The following is a 19,038-nucleotide window of genomic DNA, read 5'->3' as shown; positions in this document are numbered from 1 at the left end:
TTCCAAATCCATTGGCCTCCTAACCACACGCAGCTCTTTGGGGTTTTTTTTGTTGTTCTTTTTTTGCCAGTTCAGTAGGTTTGTTTGGACATTAGGCAAGTCAGCCAGGCACCTCCATGATGGGGAGAAAGGAGCACTTGTGGGGTCACCGACTTCGATGGACGTTAAGAGGGCAGATCGCAGCGTTGGAAACTTGTACAGCAGATTTTAGGAGCTGGGGATTTAGCCCGCATCCTACATTTACATAATAAACTTTTTTTTTCTTTGGTAAGAAGTTAAAAGCAAAAAAAAAAAAAAAAAGGAAAACCCAACCATGTTTCTTTACCTGTTTCTTTTGAGCAAGTCTGCTCACTGCATTAAACAATGTGGTTATGATTTCAAGGCTTGGCATGACCGAAGACCAACTGCATTGTGGGTAGCAGCAGAAAGAGTCATCCTGCTGGATCATCATTCGTCTTCCTTACAGCAGGTCACATCTACACCTTTAAAACACATGGCTTTCTCCAAAGAATCCTGGGAACTGTAGTTTACAGCTCTCAAGGCTACAGTTCTCAGCATCCACAACAATCCACAATTCTCAGGATTCTTTGAGGAGCGAGGAGCCATATACGATACTTCAAACGTGTTTTTGTTGTTGTTCCATATATTTATCCCACCTTGCCTCCAAGGAAATCTAGGTGGTGTTCATAATTCTCATTTTGTCCTCACAAAAACCCTGTGAGGTAGCCTAGGCTGAGAGGGAGTGGTCGGCCCAAGGCGTTACACCTAGTGGTCTCCTGCATCCTAGTCTAACACACTAACTAACCCATGGGTGGGCAAACTAAGGCCCGGGGGCCGGATCTGGCCCAATCGCCTTCTCAATCTGGCCCGTGGATGGTCTGGGAATCAGCGTGTTTTTACATGAGTAGAATGTGTCCTTTTATTTAAAATGCATCTCAACCCAGAGATGCATTTTAAATAAAAGGACACATTCTACTCATGTAAAAACACGCTGATTTGTGTGGCCTGTCTGGTGTTTTTGCACAAGTAGAATGTGTGCTTTTATTTAAAATGCATCTCTGAGTTGCTTGTGGGGCATAGGAATTCGTTCATTCCCCCCCCCCCAAAAAATATAGTCCAGCCCCCCACAAGGTTTGTGGACTGGCCCCCTGCTGAAAAAGTTTGCAACTCCACACTGGTGTGGATGTCGGCCTAGGGCCTTGTCGAATACCTCTGGGAAGCCCACCCTCCCAGCCTTTCACCAGGAACCATTGATCATGCTTGTTGGGACTGGTGGAGGTTGGAATCCATCGATATCAGGTGGGCCACAGGCCAGCCATCCTTATGCTAATTTTTTGCTTTCAATAAATGTGCTCTAGAAGCAGCATTTTTCACATTTCAGTACCGCCCTTCAATTCAAGGATATGAGAGCCTGCTGGATCAGGCCAAAGGGGGCCCATCTGTTCCCAGCATCCTGTTCTCAGAGTGGCCAGCCAGATGTATTGGGATTTGGGACTAGAGTCTGTATCTGCTCTATACAAAATAGAAGATGCCACATCATTCCCAGCTTGCCACTCTGCAGAGGAAAGTAGTTGTTGTTCAGTTGTTTAGTCGTGTCCGACTCTTTGTGACTCCATGGAGCAGAGCACGCCAGGCACTCCTGTCTTCCACTGCCTCCCGCAGTTTAGTCAAACTCATGCTGGTAGCTTCGAGAACACTGTCCCACCATCTCGTCCTCTGTCGTCCCCTTCTTGTGCCCTCCATCTTTCCCAACATCAGGGTCTTTTCCAGGGAGTCTTCTCTTCTCATGAGGTGGCCAAAGTCTTGGAGCCTCAGCTTCAGGATCTGTCCTTCCAGTGAGCACTCAGGGCTGATTTCCTTCAGAATGGAGAGGTTTGATCTTGCAGTCCATGGGACTCTCGAGAGTCTCCTCCAGCACCATAATTCAAAAGCATCAGTTCCTCGGCAATCAGCCTTTATGGTCCAGAGGAAAGTAGGTGAAGTAAAATTTTGGGACAAAGTAGCTTGATACCTTAGGACCTTCTATTGCATTGTGAATTGTGGTGTCCAGGGGTGTGCCTTCAGAAATTTTTATTAAGGGGGTTGTGTCTATGTCCCGTTGTGACCCTTGGTGTCATGATAAGGATGTTAAATTCACATTCGCTTACTTGGGTCCTTTAACTTCAGTGGTTTTATTAGAGATGTGATACACCTGGGTCTAGAGGTGGTATCAGTCCCTTTGAAGCAATATTAAATCCTGTGCAGGGTTGTGAGGGTGAAGCAGAACTGTGCTGTGATTTGGTAGAAATGTGTAAATTCCAGGTGAGGGCTCTGGAAAACAGGATCCCAGCGATGGCAGAGGACTTCTTTGTTCCTGTAAAGTTGGTTAGGTCTGGTCTAGAGGCAATCTTTCAGAAAGCTGTCCACGAGCCAGGATTTTATCCTTGGGCTCTCAGGACAACAAAAGTATGAATTAGAGGGGATGCTTTTATGCTTCCTTTCAAATCTACTTTGGGTTTGGCTTCCCCTTCCAGATGGAATTCAGCTCGTGTTCAGAACTGCTTTTCATTTTTAAAAATTCTTATTTCTGCAGCAGCCTCTGAATCCTTCCTTTGGAACTGATGGGAGTTGTAGTCTGAAGCAGTTGGAGGGCGCAAGGTTGGCAAAGACTGTTCTAGAGCAGTAATCTTTAACCTTTTCAGAACCAGCCTTTAATCCAAACATGCATCTGGGGACCCATTCCTTAATTTTTTACCATATATTTGAACGGTGGTAGTGCTTCTGTTGCGACTCTCCTTGGATCAATCGGGCTGTGACCCTGTAAGGGGTCCTGACACACCACTTGAAGGCCAGGGATCAGAGGTGACAACTTGTGAGGGAGATTTGTGTGTGTGTGTGTGTGTGTGTGTATGCACGCTTGCATGCGATGTCACACATGTGACATCCCAATGTCTTGCCAGAACGTTGGAGGAGCCAGGGGGTAGAGCTGAACGTGGCTTCAGTGGCTCCTGCTGCCACCACCACTGGTGGGGGCCTGCTTTTCCTGGAGATGTAGAAGCTGGCCATTGAAGCTACACTCTGCTAGGCTCCGTGCTTGGCTCCTTTTTGGACCTTGGGGGGGGCTGCCCCCTCAAAATAATAATGGGGCAGTGAAAAATGTTGGGCCCCTTGAATTTTCAAAATTCATGAACTATAAATGTTGATGAGGGGGGAAACCAGAAAAGGGGCTCCCATAGAGATATGTATTGATGTAGAGCTGGAAATATTTAAATTTATGGTATTATGAAAGGGTTTTTAAACATTTTTAAAAAATAAATTTATTTATTCGTTGTATACATCACCAAAGGTGATTTACTGTTTTAAGTGATACCAGTATGTAAATTAGGGGAGCAGAAATAGAAACCTTGGCTTATCCCCCAGTGAATGCTGGGAACTGGCCCATGGAATTATGGGAGTGTGGCCAAGTTGGTGCGCAAAGGCTTCTGGGAAGTGACTGTGAGCCGCCTCACATTTTGCTTATGCTGCACATCAGCTTCGCGCTATCGAGAGGGAGTTTTGGTTGGAGCACGTTGCGCATGCGCCGCGGGGCCGCGCGCTGGGCATGCGCACGCGCTTTTGAGGGAGCGGACACCAACCCCCCCCCCCGCGCTATATATAAAATGGCGGTTTGTTGAAGCCTGTCGTAGGAACGGCGTTCAAAGCGTCGCTGATCCTTTAAACTGGATGAGGGGGACGGCGACGGTTTAAATCGCCCTTCGCCTCACGGTCGAAAGGGGGCGGGGCACTCAATCCTGAACGAAGCCGCTACTGCGCTCTTTGGCTCCTCCGCCTCTCGCTTGCCATTGGCTGCGTCGCGCCGCCGCTGCCTCCTCATTGGGCTTTCTCAGCTCTCCTGTAGTTTCCCCATTGGTGGCCAGGTGAACGCGCGCGCCGGCGTACACCAATCGCCGCTCGACGAGGACTAAACTTTTGACCGGCTCGTCGGAGGCGGGCGGGCGGGAGGAAGCAAGCCGAGCAACTTTCGTTGCTTGGTCACGTGGGAGGAGCGGCTGCTTTTGCTGCTGCTGCGGCTCCGTGCAGGGGGGGGCGGGGCTGCCAGTTGCAAAATATATATATATATATATAATTATATATTTAAAAAGCCATTGCCAGCGGAAAAGGTTTTTTGTTTTATTTTTTACCCTAAAAAAATCGGTGCAAGGAACATTTTGCACTGAAAAAAAATCGGGGCAAGGAACATTTTGCATTGACAATTTTTTTGCATACAGGCTGGGCAAGCAGCGATTCTCTGAATCGCTGGGAAACCTTTGCAAAAAAAGCGAGGGGCGGTGCGTGATCGGGCTCGGAGGAGCGTGGACCAACGGAATCCTCGTTTGCACGGAGCGGAAACGAAGAAAACCCCCAAAACCCTGCGCTGCCGCGGCTTCTAGACAGTGCGCGGCTGTAAATGCATCACCACCATTAAGATTATGTTTATTAACGCAATTAACAAAAGGAATATTATTATACCAATATAATATTATGGTGATGTTATTGCAACGATGCTCATAAGCGTAATTATCGTAGCTATTGCCACAATACCAGAGGTCAGCAAACTTTTTCAGCAGGGGGCTGGTCCACTGTCCCTCAGACCTTGTGGGGGGCCGGACTATATTTTTTTGGGTGGAGATGAACAAATTCCTATGCCCCACAAATAACCCAGATGCATTTTAAATAAAGGCACACAGTTGACTCATGTAAAAATATGCTGATTCCTGGACCGTCTGCAGGCCGGATTTAGAAGGCGATTGGGCCGGATCCGGCCCCCGGGCCTTAGTTTGCCTACCTATGCAATAAACAGAACAATTGTGCTGTTTCATTGTTTTCAAGTTATTGCAACAAACCGACACAATAGATATTGGCGTATTACCAGTGTAATAAATTCAACGCGATACAACGCAGCCAATAAATGTATTCATATTCACAGGACTCCTGTAAAATTAGCAAAGATACATCATAACTGATAATTTATGTTGGAAATGTAAAGAAAAGGAAGGGACATTTTATCATATGTGGTGGCCTTGCCCCAAGGTGAGAGACTTCTGGGAAAAGATATACTGTATAACGAATAGTTAAATATGTTAAGTTAAACTGAAAGCAGCTTGCAGATACTTAATTGGCTTAGGATTTTATTTAAGTGATGAATTAATATGTTTCATTTCATAATGTGAAGATCTAAGGATGTTAATGTTTAAGTTAAATTATTTGAAGAACTGTGATTTGGAAAACCATTAAAAGGACGAGGAAGTCACTTAATGTTAACAAGTGTAATTTTTAATAAGGTTATGATTATGTTTGTTTTATGTGTTTGTTTGTTTATAATGTTGTGAAAACCAATAAAAACTTTTTTGGGGGAAAAATGTATTCGTATTCATAACGCTAAATGCGCAGCTGCGATTTAACTACGACCATAATCGATATCAGCTCCCTCCCTCCTCCCTCCCCCGCCCTTCGCGATGAGTTTCCCCGGGGGAAAAAGCTCCGCCTCGTCCCGAGTGCGCCTGCGCGCTGGAGAGGAGACGCCGAGAGAGAGAGAGAGAGAGAGAAGCGCGCTCGAGGCGGGCGGGCTGAGCGCGCGCACGTACGCTACGCTACTCACGCACGCGCCGAGACACGCTCCCTCCCTCGCGCTCCCTCGCTCTCGTCCCCCCTCCCCCCCCCTTCCCGAGCGGCGTTGCTTGTGCGACCGAAGGGGAGGGAAGATGGCGGCCGGCGGCAGTGGCGGCGGCGGCAAGGCCTCCTCCTCGTCGTCGTCGTCGTCCTCCTCTTCTTCGTCGTCGTCGTCCTCCGCCGCTGCCGCGGGCGGCGGGGGCGGGCCGGCCTCGTCGTCGTCGTCGTCCGGCCCTCTGGAGGCGTCCCTGGACAGGAAGCTGCAGGGGGTGACCAACACCATGGAGTCCATCCAGGGCCTGTCGTCGTGGTGCCTGGAGAACAAGCGGCACCACAGCACCATCGTCCACCACTGGATCAAGTGGATGCGCAGATGTGAGTGCGCGGGGGGGGGGCGGGGCGGGGCTCACCTGAGGGCCGGGGGGGGGCAGGGAAATGGGTGGTGGCAAAGGTGGGATACCTGGCGACGCCTCCTCCTCCCTCACCTTTCAACAAAGCCTCCCTCCCGCCCGGATATACGCGTCAATTATTGTGTTTTATTTTATTTTTACATGCATATGTGTTTATAGTTTGCTGTTTTAAACAGGATTTCCAAATAGCTGCTTTCAAAAAAAAAAGTTCTTTTTGCATGCGGTTGTCTTGAGCTGCCGTTTCTGTTATGTGCCGCTTTTTTCTATGTGGCGTGTGGATAACGCAAGGGGTGTGGGATATACCTGGCATCGCCGCCGCCGCCGCCTCCCGCGTTCTTCATCTTTCAATGAGCCTTCTAAAAAAATAAAAGGTCTTCCTCCCACTTGGTATCGCTCCCGGATCTGAATTGGTTTTTTTTACATGTGTTGTTTGAAAAGGTTTGCCGCTGCTGTTGTTTTATTAAGTTGCTTTTGTACGCAGTTGTTGTCAAGGGGTTTTAGAAATGTAACTGTTTTTTATATGCTGTCTGTCTGTCTCTGTCCTCTCTCTCTGCCACCTTCCTTTTTCAACGAGCCTTTCAAAATCTTTGCCTCACTTGGTATCTGTCTCGGAGCTGAATTGATTTTTTTTTTTAGTGTAGGCACTGTTGTTTTGAACTCTACCTGTTGTTTTTATAAATGTAACTGTCATATATGGCATAATTTATAGGAAATTGCTCCAAGATGCTTCTTGGGAAGCAGTTCATAAATAAAATTATTAATAATGATACCTGTGTATAGATTTGCTTGGTGTTTTATGCAGGGTGTGATGTTACTATGATGGTGAAGATTTTACTTGGCTTTATATATCATATGCATTATTAATATTTTTGTGATGATGACCATTAATGTTATTATGTTGAGGCTACTGATCCTGTGTCTCTCTGTGTGGATTTTAGTTGGTAGTTTGTAATTGTTGATATTACTATAATTGTTCATAGCGCTGTCGTATCTATGTAGATTAGCAGTTTATAGAGGGTGCATTATTATTACTGTGATTATATTTCTCTTGTGGTAGCACTGACGATGCGTACAGTATTTCTGTGTAGATTTTATTTGGAAGTCTATCCAAACTGCATAATTAAGGTTGCTATGATTATGATAATTGATGCTACAACAGAGGCACCATCTCAGTACAACATGTAGGTTTACTTGACAGTTTATAACGGATGCATTATTAGTAGTATTGCTGTGATTATTATGGTGTTGCTGCTGGTGTGTATATCTTAGCTGGCAGATTTTATTTTATAGTTTAGTTTATAGTGTGCATTATTTATTTAGCTGAAAGACAAGGATTTGTTTAGACAAGTGGCAAATGCTTCCACCCTGCTTCCCTCGGGGTAAGGTAGTCCTTCAGAAGTCCCTGTTTTGGCATTGTATTAACAGTACTATGATAAGCTACGTTGTGGTGGTTGATGATGATGTTATGCACAAAAACACTTTGTAGAATTTACTTTTCATTTTATACAGGGTGCATTATTACTATTACAGTGATGGTAATGATGACTGTGGCGGCAACGATTATGGCAGCTTGTACAAGATATGCATAGTTTACTTGGCAATTCATGTAGTTTCTTAATTTTGCTGTGGTGTTTGTGTGTACACAATATCTGTGTGAATTTGACGCAGCATATTATATAGGGTGCACTGTTACTGATATTCCTATGTTGATGATGAGGTCAAATGCACTTTATGCTTTCACTATGTGTGTGTGTATAATGCATCCATCAGTCTCCTTTATTGGCATAGAAAAAGTTCATCATATACATGGATCAGAACACTTACCCAGAGTTTGGAATGAGGCACAGTGGAGTCTGTGGTGTCTTCATCACATACGGTTTATTTACACATATATACCACCTCAGACCACGATGGAGGGGTTCACAGCATTAGCACCCCAAGAAGGGCCTTGCTTCCCCCATAGCTGCAGCCATGGGTGCCTGCAGAAATCAGGCTTGACTCTTTCCCTGCATTTCAAGCCTGCAGCTTTTCCTGCAGCTTCTAGCTCACACCACTCAACCCTCAACTCCAGCCTTCTGAGGGAGGGAAGCCCACCCATTTGCCTTCTGGTCCCCTTAGGGACCCATACTTAGCGGGCCATTACCAGGCTGGCCTGGCTATTCCAGCAATTGAGTCCATGCTCAGACATACAGCCTACCCCACCTCCATACTCGTGTATCAGGGAAGATGTGAGTTGTAGTACAACTTTGGTCTTTGCAACAGCCCTGCATGGTGAAATAAGAATGGAGAGAGTAGATGCAAGGGGGATTGGGTGGGATTTCCTGCCATTGTTTGTGGTTATTGGTGTGTGTAAGTGTAATGCTTGGGGAAGGACCATAGTGGTAGAGCATCTGCTATGCATTCAGAAAGTCCCAGATTCAATCGTCGACATCTCCAGGTAGGGCTAGGAATGGTTCCTGCCTGACACTCTGGAGAGACACTTCAAGTCAGTCTAGAACAATATTGTGCTAGATCAGGCATGTCCAAAGTCCGTTTCAGGGGCCTAATCCGGCCCGCTGGTCAATTTAATCTGGCCCCTGTGGTAGTTTATCTCCTGGGGTAAAATCCTAAAAAAACCTCAACAACTCCAATCCTAAAAAAAAAGGTCAACAACTACTTTGGTCGGTCCCCACGGCTCTTCACTTCATCAAATCTGGCCCTCTTTGGAAAAAGTTTGGACACCACTGTGCTAGATGGACCCAAGGTCTTGCTCAGGATAAGTCTGCTTCCTCTGTTGCCCCTAGATACGGATTTATAGAAAATCACATCTATGTGGGTGCAGATCTCACTTGGTAACTATAGCTTGTGCATCTGCGGATGAAGGGTGATATACAAATTTAGTATAACAGGTTTAGTATAACACTTTACCAGGTCTTTATGATAAGAATTACGATGATGGTGATTCTTGCTGTTGATGCAAACATTTGGGATTGGTGCAGTGTACACACTTAAATGTTTATGCAGAGTGAATTTTCCTTGGTGCTCCTTGCAAGAGTCCCTTAAGGTGGGCTGAATATGAAGGGATTGCAAAGCGGTGGTGAGACCCTCTGCTTTATGGTCAGCAAGGCAGCAAGAGGACAATGGAGGGTTAACTTCCTTCACAGGGGAGGAGAACAATGCACTGTCCTCCTTGGAGGAAAGGAGTGATAAAAATGCAATAAATAAATGGATAAAATAACACAAACTTTGGCATTCCCCACTTCCCCTTCAAAGTGTTTAGAGGCAAATATGTAACTTCTTCCTTGCAGCAGTTCTTTTTAGTGGGCTAAGAATGGGGGCTCTGGGGCAGTGCAAAGGGGTCTGCAATCTGTACAAAGGTGATGGTGTAAGGGTGATGTTTAAGGCTGTTATCCTGCACCTGTGTTACGTGGAATTAAGTTCAGTTGAAGCCAGCGGGGCTTGCTTCTGAGAGAGGGTCTGTGGTATGGCAAGCAGGCTGATCAATGCATCTGAAGAAGCCAAAGGATTCTGCTTGTATTATCTCAGTGACCCATGTAATAACTTTGTAAAGAGGGCCAAAATTTGCGGGGGTAGGGTGAGTTCCCACACAAAGTGAGGTGGGCTTGTTTATTAGCACCCATATACTGCATTTCAATAGTATAGAAACACTTTGCATACATTAGGTCAAAAGGATGGGTTGGTCTGCCTTGGTGCAGTAATACTTTTCAGATGTTTGAAGTGATGGTGTGTATTCTGTACAAAGCTGCGGTAAGGAACACTTAAATAATGGATTCCTTTTGACGAAGATTTGGGAAGGAGGGTGCTGAGGCTGAGTGAGTAGTGGCTTGGTTAGGGCCACCCAGCAACTTGGTGGGTGGCATGAGGTTTGAATCTTGAACCTGCTTGGTTGTCCTGAATATTCCCTAAGATAACAGGCAGCTCAGGGTAATTAGAGAAAGTGCCACATTCTCCTATTATTAGCCCTTATATGTGTCATATTACCCCTGTAATGTAGGCTAAGTTGCAAGAACTGGGCTGTTGTGGTTGCTCAGTAAACTTCCTGCCTGAGTGAGAATCCAGCATCTTAGATTTTATTGCTTTGGGAAATGGAAAACACTGGGGGTGTTTCTGAATGAGAGCACGGCATTCAAGCTGTTGACTTCAGGTACAGAATGAGATAAGTAGAATGGATGTAGGTGACTTTTTAACAATAATTCTAGATGACAAAAAACTCTTATGTTTTTTATCTGTCATGAATTGCCTGGAGTGTCGCTGAACAGCAGGGTGCTAAATCTGCTTTTGAAAGCCAGCAAACCTTCCTTTGCTGCTGCTGCTGCTGCTGCTGCTGCTGCTGCTGCTGTTTTCAAAAGCAAGTTTGACTGTCCTGTGTTCTCCCCTCAAGTGCATAGCTAAATCTGAAGATTGGACAGTGTACAGGGATTCAACAGGCTGGCCAGTAAATAAATCTTCCCCCTCCACTTGAATATTTGCAATTAGCAAGCTGGAGGGGCTGCAAGTAGCCTTGCAAAGAAGTCTATGAAAGTTGCTAGGCTTGTGGACCATCCACCCATGAATGCCTTATTAGTCACTGTTGCCTTATTAAAAAAAAGAACAATCTTGTAAATCTTCCCAGCTTGCCTCAAGGCAGTCAATTCCAACCACAAGTTGCTGGGCAAGTGACAATTGACAAGCCTGTATTAATGTTTGTAAATTTAAGGAGTTGTGTGTGTGTGTCCCCGTCTGTGTGTGTCCTTCTTAGCCATCTCACTTCCACCTCTCTCCTAACATACTGGATTGTGAGCCCTGTCCTGTCCATATTTAAGTAGAGATGGAGAGCCTATGGCCTTCCAGGTGTTGTTGGACTCCCATCTCCCTGGTCATCCCTGACCGCTGGACACACTAGGTGGGGCCAGTAGGAACTTAGGAAGCCGCATGAAACTGGGTTAGACCACTGGCCCATCTGTCTCAGTACAGTGGTACCTCAGGTTACAGACGCTTCAGGTTACAGACTCTGCTAACCCAGAAATAGTACCTCAGGTTAAGAACTTTGCTTCAGGATGAGAACACAAATCGTGTGGCTGCGGCGCGGCGGCAGCGGGAGGCCCCATTAGCTAAAGTGGTACCTCAGGTTAAGAACAGTTTCAGGTTAAGAATGGACCTCCAGAACAAATTAAGTTCTTAACCCCGAGGTACCACTGTATTGTCCACACTGGCAGCAGTTCCCCGGGCTTTCAGGCAGGAACTTCTCCTAGTCCTACCTGGAGACACCCGCCATCAGGACAGGGACCTTCTGCACTCAAAGCAGATTCTGTACCACTGAGCTATCCTTCCCCATAAGTGCAACATCTGGAGCGCCTTAGGTTTGACCTGCCGGCTGGCTTAAGTCCTCAGCATGGTTGTCCAAGAAGAGCAGGATTGCTGTGATATCTCAACCACTTTGAATTTCCTTTCTGTGAGCAAACTATTTCAGTTTGCCCTCTTGGATAATGCTTAAGCCCCCGGGAAGCTTGAAATGTAGGTTGCATTTTCAAGCAAGACTGCTCACCTCTGTGTATTTGGCTGGGGCCTAGGGTGTATCTGAATCTGTCTGATCACAGAATTTTAGAATTGTAGAGCTGGAAGGGATCCCAGGGGTCATCTCGTTCAAGCCCCTGCAATGAAACAGAGGTGGCCCTTATAGGAATCAAACCTGCAACTAGTGATGTGAGATGAGAATATTTTCTGGAGAATATTCTCTGCTAGAAAATTTTCCGGAGAATATTCTCCACAAACTGTAAATTCTCGGTTAGTGGCAGGATTAGTGATTAACGTGAGTCATTCAGGTTGAATTTTCAATTTCAAGTTTAGTGCAAAAAAAATCAAAGAATGTGAATTCACTGCATAGCCCCATTGAATAAAAGTATCTGTACAGTTTTTGGTTGCCGTTTGAACAAGTTTACCCATGAATAAACATGTATGTTAACTAATCATATCATTTTCAATGCATTAAAATGAATATTCTCCTATTTTAAATGAAAATTCTCTAATACCTATATTCTCATTAATCGAGAATTTTCTCCAAAAGATTATTCTCGAGAATTTAACATCGCTACCTGCAACATTGGCGTTTTATCAGCACCATGCTCTAACCAACTGAGCTAACTGCTTCCTTCTGTTCTGTACCTGCAGCTGAGCTGAAACCTGTTCCTGTGGGGCAAAATATTGCCTAAGCTGTAATTGCAGCAAGATAAACCCCAAAAGTGAGCAACTATATTGGTGCAGTCAGTGCTGTATTCCAAAGGAGGGTATTAGACAGTTGCACTTGGCTTGCTTCCTAGCGATGAAGGGAAGGAAATAAGCCAAGGCAGTAAGATTTTACTGGAACAACTTCTGCTAGTTTTAGGAATATGCAAATCTGAGTTACAAGTAAAGAGTGCTTCGCTAGCCGTGAATGCACTTGGCAGTGTTGAATGTTGGCTGCTTAGGGATGTTCTCATACATCTCTTTTGCAAGGATCAGCTTCTGAACTTGCAGCAGATCACATACTTATTTTTCTTTTCTTTTTGTGAAATGTAGACTCCTGCTTGCTCCCCTCATAGTCTGGAGGTGCATGGTGGGTTATCTGAGAATCCCTGAGCAGTCCTTCACGATAATTTTGGTTCATTCACACTATCTTTCCAGACCTTGTGACAACGGCATTTGTGGGACTGTTTCATAGGCGGTCTCTGTGAGAGTCCTGATTGTCTATGTATTATGTGAACTCTTTCCATTAATTAGAAACTGCAACTTTAGGAGTTGCAGTGGGATACGGAAAAGGCAGTTGGGCGTAACAAAAGTCTTAAAAAGAAAAATGAAGTTTGCTTATCAAAATCCTAATGAATTGCAAAATAGCTGTTCTTGGGAGTTTTGTGATCTTTAAAATGAGGTGTTTCTAAAGAACACATTCAGTGAAAAGGTTTCTGGTGTGCACACAGTGGCTGAATTCACACATAAAACTGAGCCATAGTTTGTTCAAGAAGCCACGAGTTGTCTTTTTAGATGAGCAAACAAGCCACACAGCTTATTTCTCCAAAACTGGTTCATTTTTCTCCTCTTGTGCCTTTGAAGCTTGGCGAGCATCTGTGACAGGAGGCAAACAAACCATGGCTAAGCTGGGTTCAGAACGAAGCCATACGGTTTGCAAGCCAGCCACACACGATGGCTTCACACCATGGTTTGTTGCCACAAAACAAACCATGGTTGGTCTGCCAGGTTGTTCAGAAGTTTCAACCAACCACCATTTGGCTGTAGCTGAGTGTTAGAGCATCTGCTTTGCTTGCAGAAAGTCCTAGGTTCAGTCCCTGGCATCTCCAGGCAGAACTGGGAGAGATCCCTGCCTGAAGCCCTGAAGAGCCGCTGCCAGTCAGTGTAGGCAGTACTGAGCTAGGTGGACCCCAGTCAGTGTTCAAAACTCCCATTGTTCTAGGCGCATTTTGCAGCAGGAAATTTCATTAGCGTGAGAAGTTTCTGAGCTCTGGATGCAGTACCGCACCTAAGATTTCAGATTAAAACTGCAGAGTGGAAGGAAAGGAGGACCTTTTTCTATCTCTACACTTCCAGTTACTCTCTGAAGACTGGGGAAGAGACCCTCTTAAGAATATTAGGTGGGTGGGCAGGGGAGGACTAGACCATGTGAAAAATGAACATGAATTTTAGCTGCAGTTCATTCATTTTCAGCTTTGTATTCTTGCTATAAAAAAGCGCACCTGGACATTCTGTTGTGCCCATAACCTAGGTTTAAGGTGCCATTTAGCTCCTAGCTTTCTTATCTCAGTTTCTAACACTGACCGCAGTGGGCTTGAGTCAGTTTAAAGCAGCTTCCGGTGTTCGTAAACAAACCATGGCTTGCTGATTCTATCTGAGCATGGACAGAGAGTTTGGTCTCGGACAACCTTCCCCAGCAGCCCTGGTTTCTCCCAGAGATTGTGGGGTTCAAACTCCCACCAGCCCCAGCCAATACAGCCCATGGTCAGCGATCATGGGAGTTGTAATCCAACAACATACTTTACAATCTGGGGGCAGGGGTAGCCTTTTATAGAATCGTAGAATTGCAGAGTTGGAAGGGAATGCAGGAATCTCGACATTTTGGTTCTCATACGTGCTGCTTGCATGCAAATCCCACACTTAAGGATCAGGTCTTAATAGCAGCACCTGCTGAAGATGGAGGCTCCACCATTGCCTGTACTTCTCTGGGTTCTTCTGTGGACTCAGCCGTGAGCAGATTCTTTTTCCACACTCCTGCAAACACCTGGCTTGATTTCTAGGTGATTTTTTAAAAAGAGTTATTATCGTTTGTCAGAGACCTTGGGAACTCCTGGGACCTGGTTGCTGACGCACAGATTGTACGCATGAACTTAGTGGAAACATGGAAGCACCTGCTTGTGCCAGACGGTGTGTGATGGTTCAGCTTATCCTACCTCAATGCCAGCAATACTATACCTCTCACACCGGAGGAACACCTTGATCCCAGGCATTGTTTTTCAGAAATCTCATTCATTTTCACTGAACACCTGCTTCAAGAAGCTTAGAATTGGAGGACACAGAAGTTGCCCTTCTCTGGTTTCTTTTGTACCTCGGAAGAGAGGAGGGGTAGCAGAATGGTAGAGTAATCTATGGGCTGGTTCTTTCTTCCCTTGCAGAATTGCCCACTGCTGCAAAGCTGCTTTAGAAACTTCTGGGTCTGGTTGTAAATATTGACTTGAGTGTCACAGGGGAAAAGGGAACCTGCCTGTAGAAAGGATATTTGAATAATGTTTGTTTCTGTTCTCCAAGCCAAGAGTCAACTCTATCTATCTGTCTGTCTGTCTGTCTATTTAATTTATATCCCACCATTTCTCCAATGGAACTCGTGGTGGCTCACATGGTTCTTTAGAGGAGTTGAGGGTGAATGAAGTCTTGCTCGCCTTCAGAGTCAGGGATTTTTTTATACGTGGAAGGAAATAAATGGATTGACTGCTATTTCCAAACTGGAAAAGACACAAGGAGATGGTGTATATAAAAAATTGGACAAGCTTCTTGTTCGCATGGCTGTATGTAACAAAGCCTTCAGGTTTAGCCAAATGACTCATCAATTGGAATGGAAAAGTTGCTACTGTTGAAATGTGTGACCAGTCAAGGGACAACAAACTGGGTAGCTAGTTTTGAGCTGTATGTGTGAACAATTAAATGTGGAGGGCCCCCCCCCAAAAAAAGGATGCTCTGATTTCTCTCCTATTCCTATTCCTCTTCCTCTCCTTCCTGAAGGACTTTTTCATTTTTTTCTGATAGAATAATTGGAAGGGTGATACACATTGTTAGTCTCAAACACGAGACTGAACCCATTGTAATCAATGGCCTTATGCTCAGAGGACAGTTGGCTTAGTTGGATGTCAGTAGAAAATTTGGGAAACACCTGGAGGGGGGAGTCTATGACAACAAAATGATAACTATTTTGGGATGGTGAGCGAAACAGTTTCTAAAGCAAGGTTCTATTCAAAATGTGTAGTGTAGAGGTTCTTAAGTAAGATCTCCATTTTTATTTTTTAAAATTCCATTAGTTGTATCCAACTAAGTTTACTCAGAATAGACACCTTGAAATTAATGGACCTAAGTTAGTCATGCCCATTAATAGCTGGCTACAATCCTTAATCTATAGGCAGCTTCTCAAGGGAGCTCCCAGCATGTTAGCAGCAACACCTGTAATAATTAAATAATAAAATCACCATATTAAAACATAGCATATCTAAAAATCATTAAAACAATGGATAAAAACAGTAGCAGGCTAAATAAATTTGTAAAAACAGCCTGCTAATACTTTAGCAGCTGCTAAAGGCTTGTCTTCTACAATTTGAAGATGATACAGTTACATTCCCTCCAGCCACTGGGTAGCACTACACTTTGTGGCTCTCTTATCTAGTGCATCTTCCTAAATTAACTCCTGGCTTTGCTGATATTGCCATGTTCTTCTTTGCTTCAATTCTCTACCTGCCCGAGAGCTTGTGTATTTTGTTTAACAGCGTATGACCAAAGTAGGTCGCAAGCCAGACGTTTCTTTTCTGAGAGATGGGGAGCAGCCATTGCTTCTTTATCCTAGAATCCCAGGTGTGCAACCTGATATCTCAACACATGGGAGGGACTCAGCCTGCAAATCTCCGTCTCAGAATGGAGTTTACATACAGGCTGACCTCACCATACAACAGCCCGCTTAACTTTTCGTTTTAAAAAAGAAATCCTCATCCAGTCACGCCCTACCTTGTGTAACGTTAGCTGATGAAGAGTTTTGCAGCGCTCAGAAGCTTGCCACACTTTTGTGCCTAATAAAGGTATTGCCTAACTCTGGACTTTGGAGTTTGCCAGATTTTGGTGCTTGATGTTTGTTGAATGGGAGCTAATTAATACCTTGAAGATGTTTCTTAAACAGTCTGTGAAGGTTGGAAGTTAGCAGGAGGCTAGATGTGCTTCTGAGCCAGAGCGGAACTCAAATTTTGAGTGGGAGAACAGAGAAAAATAGTTTGGGGATGTGATATAGCCAGCAAGAAAGATAGTGCTGCATTCTTCAGCCAATGAAGCAGCAGCATTTGGAACTGATGCTATTCATTTATCACTTACTTTGCATTCTTGTACAGCACATTTTGTCAAAATGACCTCTATGTGGTTTACGTTAAAGCAAAATGTAGAGTAAGAATCACAAAAATGGCAAAAGTATGCAGTTAAAAGCCAACAATCAGTATAAAATGCAGAGGCTGTGTGATTTAGACATTTGCAACTTCCATACATCTTGAAGCTGGGGTGGGAGTGAAGAACAATTTTGCCCACAGGAATTTTGGAAAATGATAGAAATAAATCAGATCTAAGCTTTACTATATTTCTAAGAACACCAGACCCTCTTTTTTAAAATGCATTTCTGGTCCATTTGGGTCCCTGTGTTTCTCCCTGCTTAGGACAAAGGCACCAGACAGTGTCGCTAGTAGATGTTCTCTTTTGCTTTGGCAAGATGGGAAAAGCTTGGTTTGTTTGCCTTGAGGGGCTTAACTCTCCCAGTGGCTGCTGTTCACACATCAGGATAAGCCAGTGGCACTGGTCTTGTGGAACATCAGGGGCCCACATGGCCCAGTTGCCCCCACTTCATTTCTGCCTGGCACAAGCAGAAGGAATAAGCTAGCAGTCACAGTTAAGTTGGCTTCCCAACAATTCATGAATTGTTCTTCTCTAACAAGCCAGGATCCCCAGCCAGCCTTAAACCAAGGTTTGTTTGTCACTTTTGAATCTCAGCTTGCTTCTTGCACCGGTGAAGAGAGAAGTGGGAGCGATTGGTCAGTGTTCATGACAGTGGTGTAGATTTTCTGGAAAATGCTTGGTTTGCAACAGAAAATGTCCTATTGTGCATCTAATTTAGCATGTTAATTTTGCTCTGTAATTAGTAAATACAGTGGTACCTTGGGTTACATGCGCTTCAGGTTACAGACTTTGCTAACCCAGAAATAGTCCTCCAGGTTAAGAACTTTGCTTCAGGAAAAGAACAGAAATCGTGCTCCAGTGGCACGGCGGCAGCGGGAGGCCCATTAGCTAAAGTGGTGCTTCAGGATAAGAACAGTTTCAGCTTAAGAACAGACTTCTGGAACGAATTAAGGACTTAACCCGAGGTACCACTGTAAAGCTAGAAACTTTGAAACAGCCAAGCTTGCCTAATAATCGTGTTTGCAGTTGGCACCTGTGCTGTGCGTTCTTACTATCAAACTTCAAAAACGGGAAGTTTTTCTGTGGGGGGGGGGGAACCTGGCTTTGTAGAAATTTCTGCCCTGCATCACTTGGGAACAGGGCACTCATTCCCCAGAAGCCAAGAGCATGCAGTTCTGGCTTATTATCATGACATGTGAATACAGTCAGTACCTACAAAGCTCTGCTTACGTGGTTCAGCCAGGATAAGGGCTGGCAGCAGTGGGGAGCAGGCGTGAGAATTGAACCAAGGAGGTTCCCTCCCCTCTTTAAGCAGCCATAGCATTGAATTGGTGATACCCTGAAACATTACAGCTTTATCAAAAAGCCACTGGATCAATTTCCTTCTGGGCTGCTGAACCCCAGCAGACCACTTGCCGATCTTTGACAGGCTGCATCAACTACTGCCCTAAAGGTGCAGTGAGCAGCCACGAATTTGTTACAAGAGAGTCTCACCTTGGAAGGTCTGTCTCATTCACTGCTCCTTTCCTGTTCTGCGCACAAATTGCATTTCCCAAGGCCCTGTGTTTTATGGCAAGAGGTTTCAAGTGCTCTCTTCACAAGGCCTCCCAGCCCCGCGGCAAGGATCAAGTGGCTTGTGTTTGTGCTGAGAGCCTCCCTCCACACCCACACCCACACATGCGCTACACAGCTGTTTCATATCTCCAGATGTGTAAAATCACCGCTGGGTTGCTACATGTTCCTCATCCCAGGCACAGGGACAGAGACGATGGGTTGGGGAGATCCTAGGAAATTTCCAGAGATTCTTTTAATTACTCCACTCCTCTGTTTATTCCCATTGGAACAAAGGTGAGGAAATGAAGTTGTCTTGCTCCCCCGAGCAATTTTATTGTGACTCTTGGGGAGGGACTGGAAGACAGTACGGCTTCTGAATACAGTGGTACCTCGGGTTAAGTACTTAATTCGTTCCGGAGGTCCGTTCTTAACCTGAAACTGTTCTTAACCTGAAGCACCACTTTAGCTAATGGGGCCTCCTGCTGCTGCCGCGCCACCAGAGCACGATTTCTGTTCTAATCCTGAAGCAAAGTTCTTAACCTGAAGCACTATTTCTGGGTTAGCGGAGTCTGTAACCTGAAGCGTATGTAACCCGAGGTACCACTGTATTAGTTGCTGAAAACCAGAGGAGGGGAGAGGGCTCTTGAGCTCGGTTCCACTGTGAGTGTCAGATCCTGAACGCCTCTTCTCATATTTCTGGCTTCACCTGCTGAAAAGGAAGGCTTCTTCCTTGATTCGGGGCTGGCTGTGTGGGGCGGGCACATTCCTTCTTGGGCTCCTCGCACAGCTGCCA

At 45.2% G+C, this 19,038-nt stretch overlaps 1 protein-coding gene across 4 annotated transcripts in view; it reads left to right on the top strand.

Annotated features, from left to right (window-relative positions):
* Positions 1-5,558: 5,558 nt before the first annotated feature.
* Positions 5,559-19,038, top strand: part of RPRD2 (regulation of nuclear pre-mRNA domain containing 2) — a 37,335-nt gene continuing 23,855 nt past the window's right edge. For 2 of the 4 annotated variants that reach the window (XR_014542640.1, XM_083590942.1), the window contains exon 1: positions 5,685-6,003. Coding sequence is in view for 3 of the 4 variants with exons in the window: in XM_083590942.1 (XP_083447068.1) it covers positions 5,721-6,003 (283 nt within the window). In the remaining variant the exon portion in view is untranslated. Of the gene's footprint in view, positions 6,004-19,038 lie in introns of all 4 variants that reach the window. The other 2 variants (XM_083590941.1, XM_083590940.1) reach the window with 2 other exon arrangements.

The sequence above is a fragment of the Podarcis filfolensis genome (assembly GCF_964270895.1).
Source record: "Podarcis filfolensis genome assembly, chromosome: 16".
Classification (NCBI taxonomy): domain Eukaryota; kingdom Metazoa; phylum Chordata; class Lepidosauria; order Squamata; family Lacertidae; genus Podarcis; species Podarcis filfolensis.
This window is presented reverse-complemented; position numbering and strand designations above follow the sequence as displayed.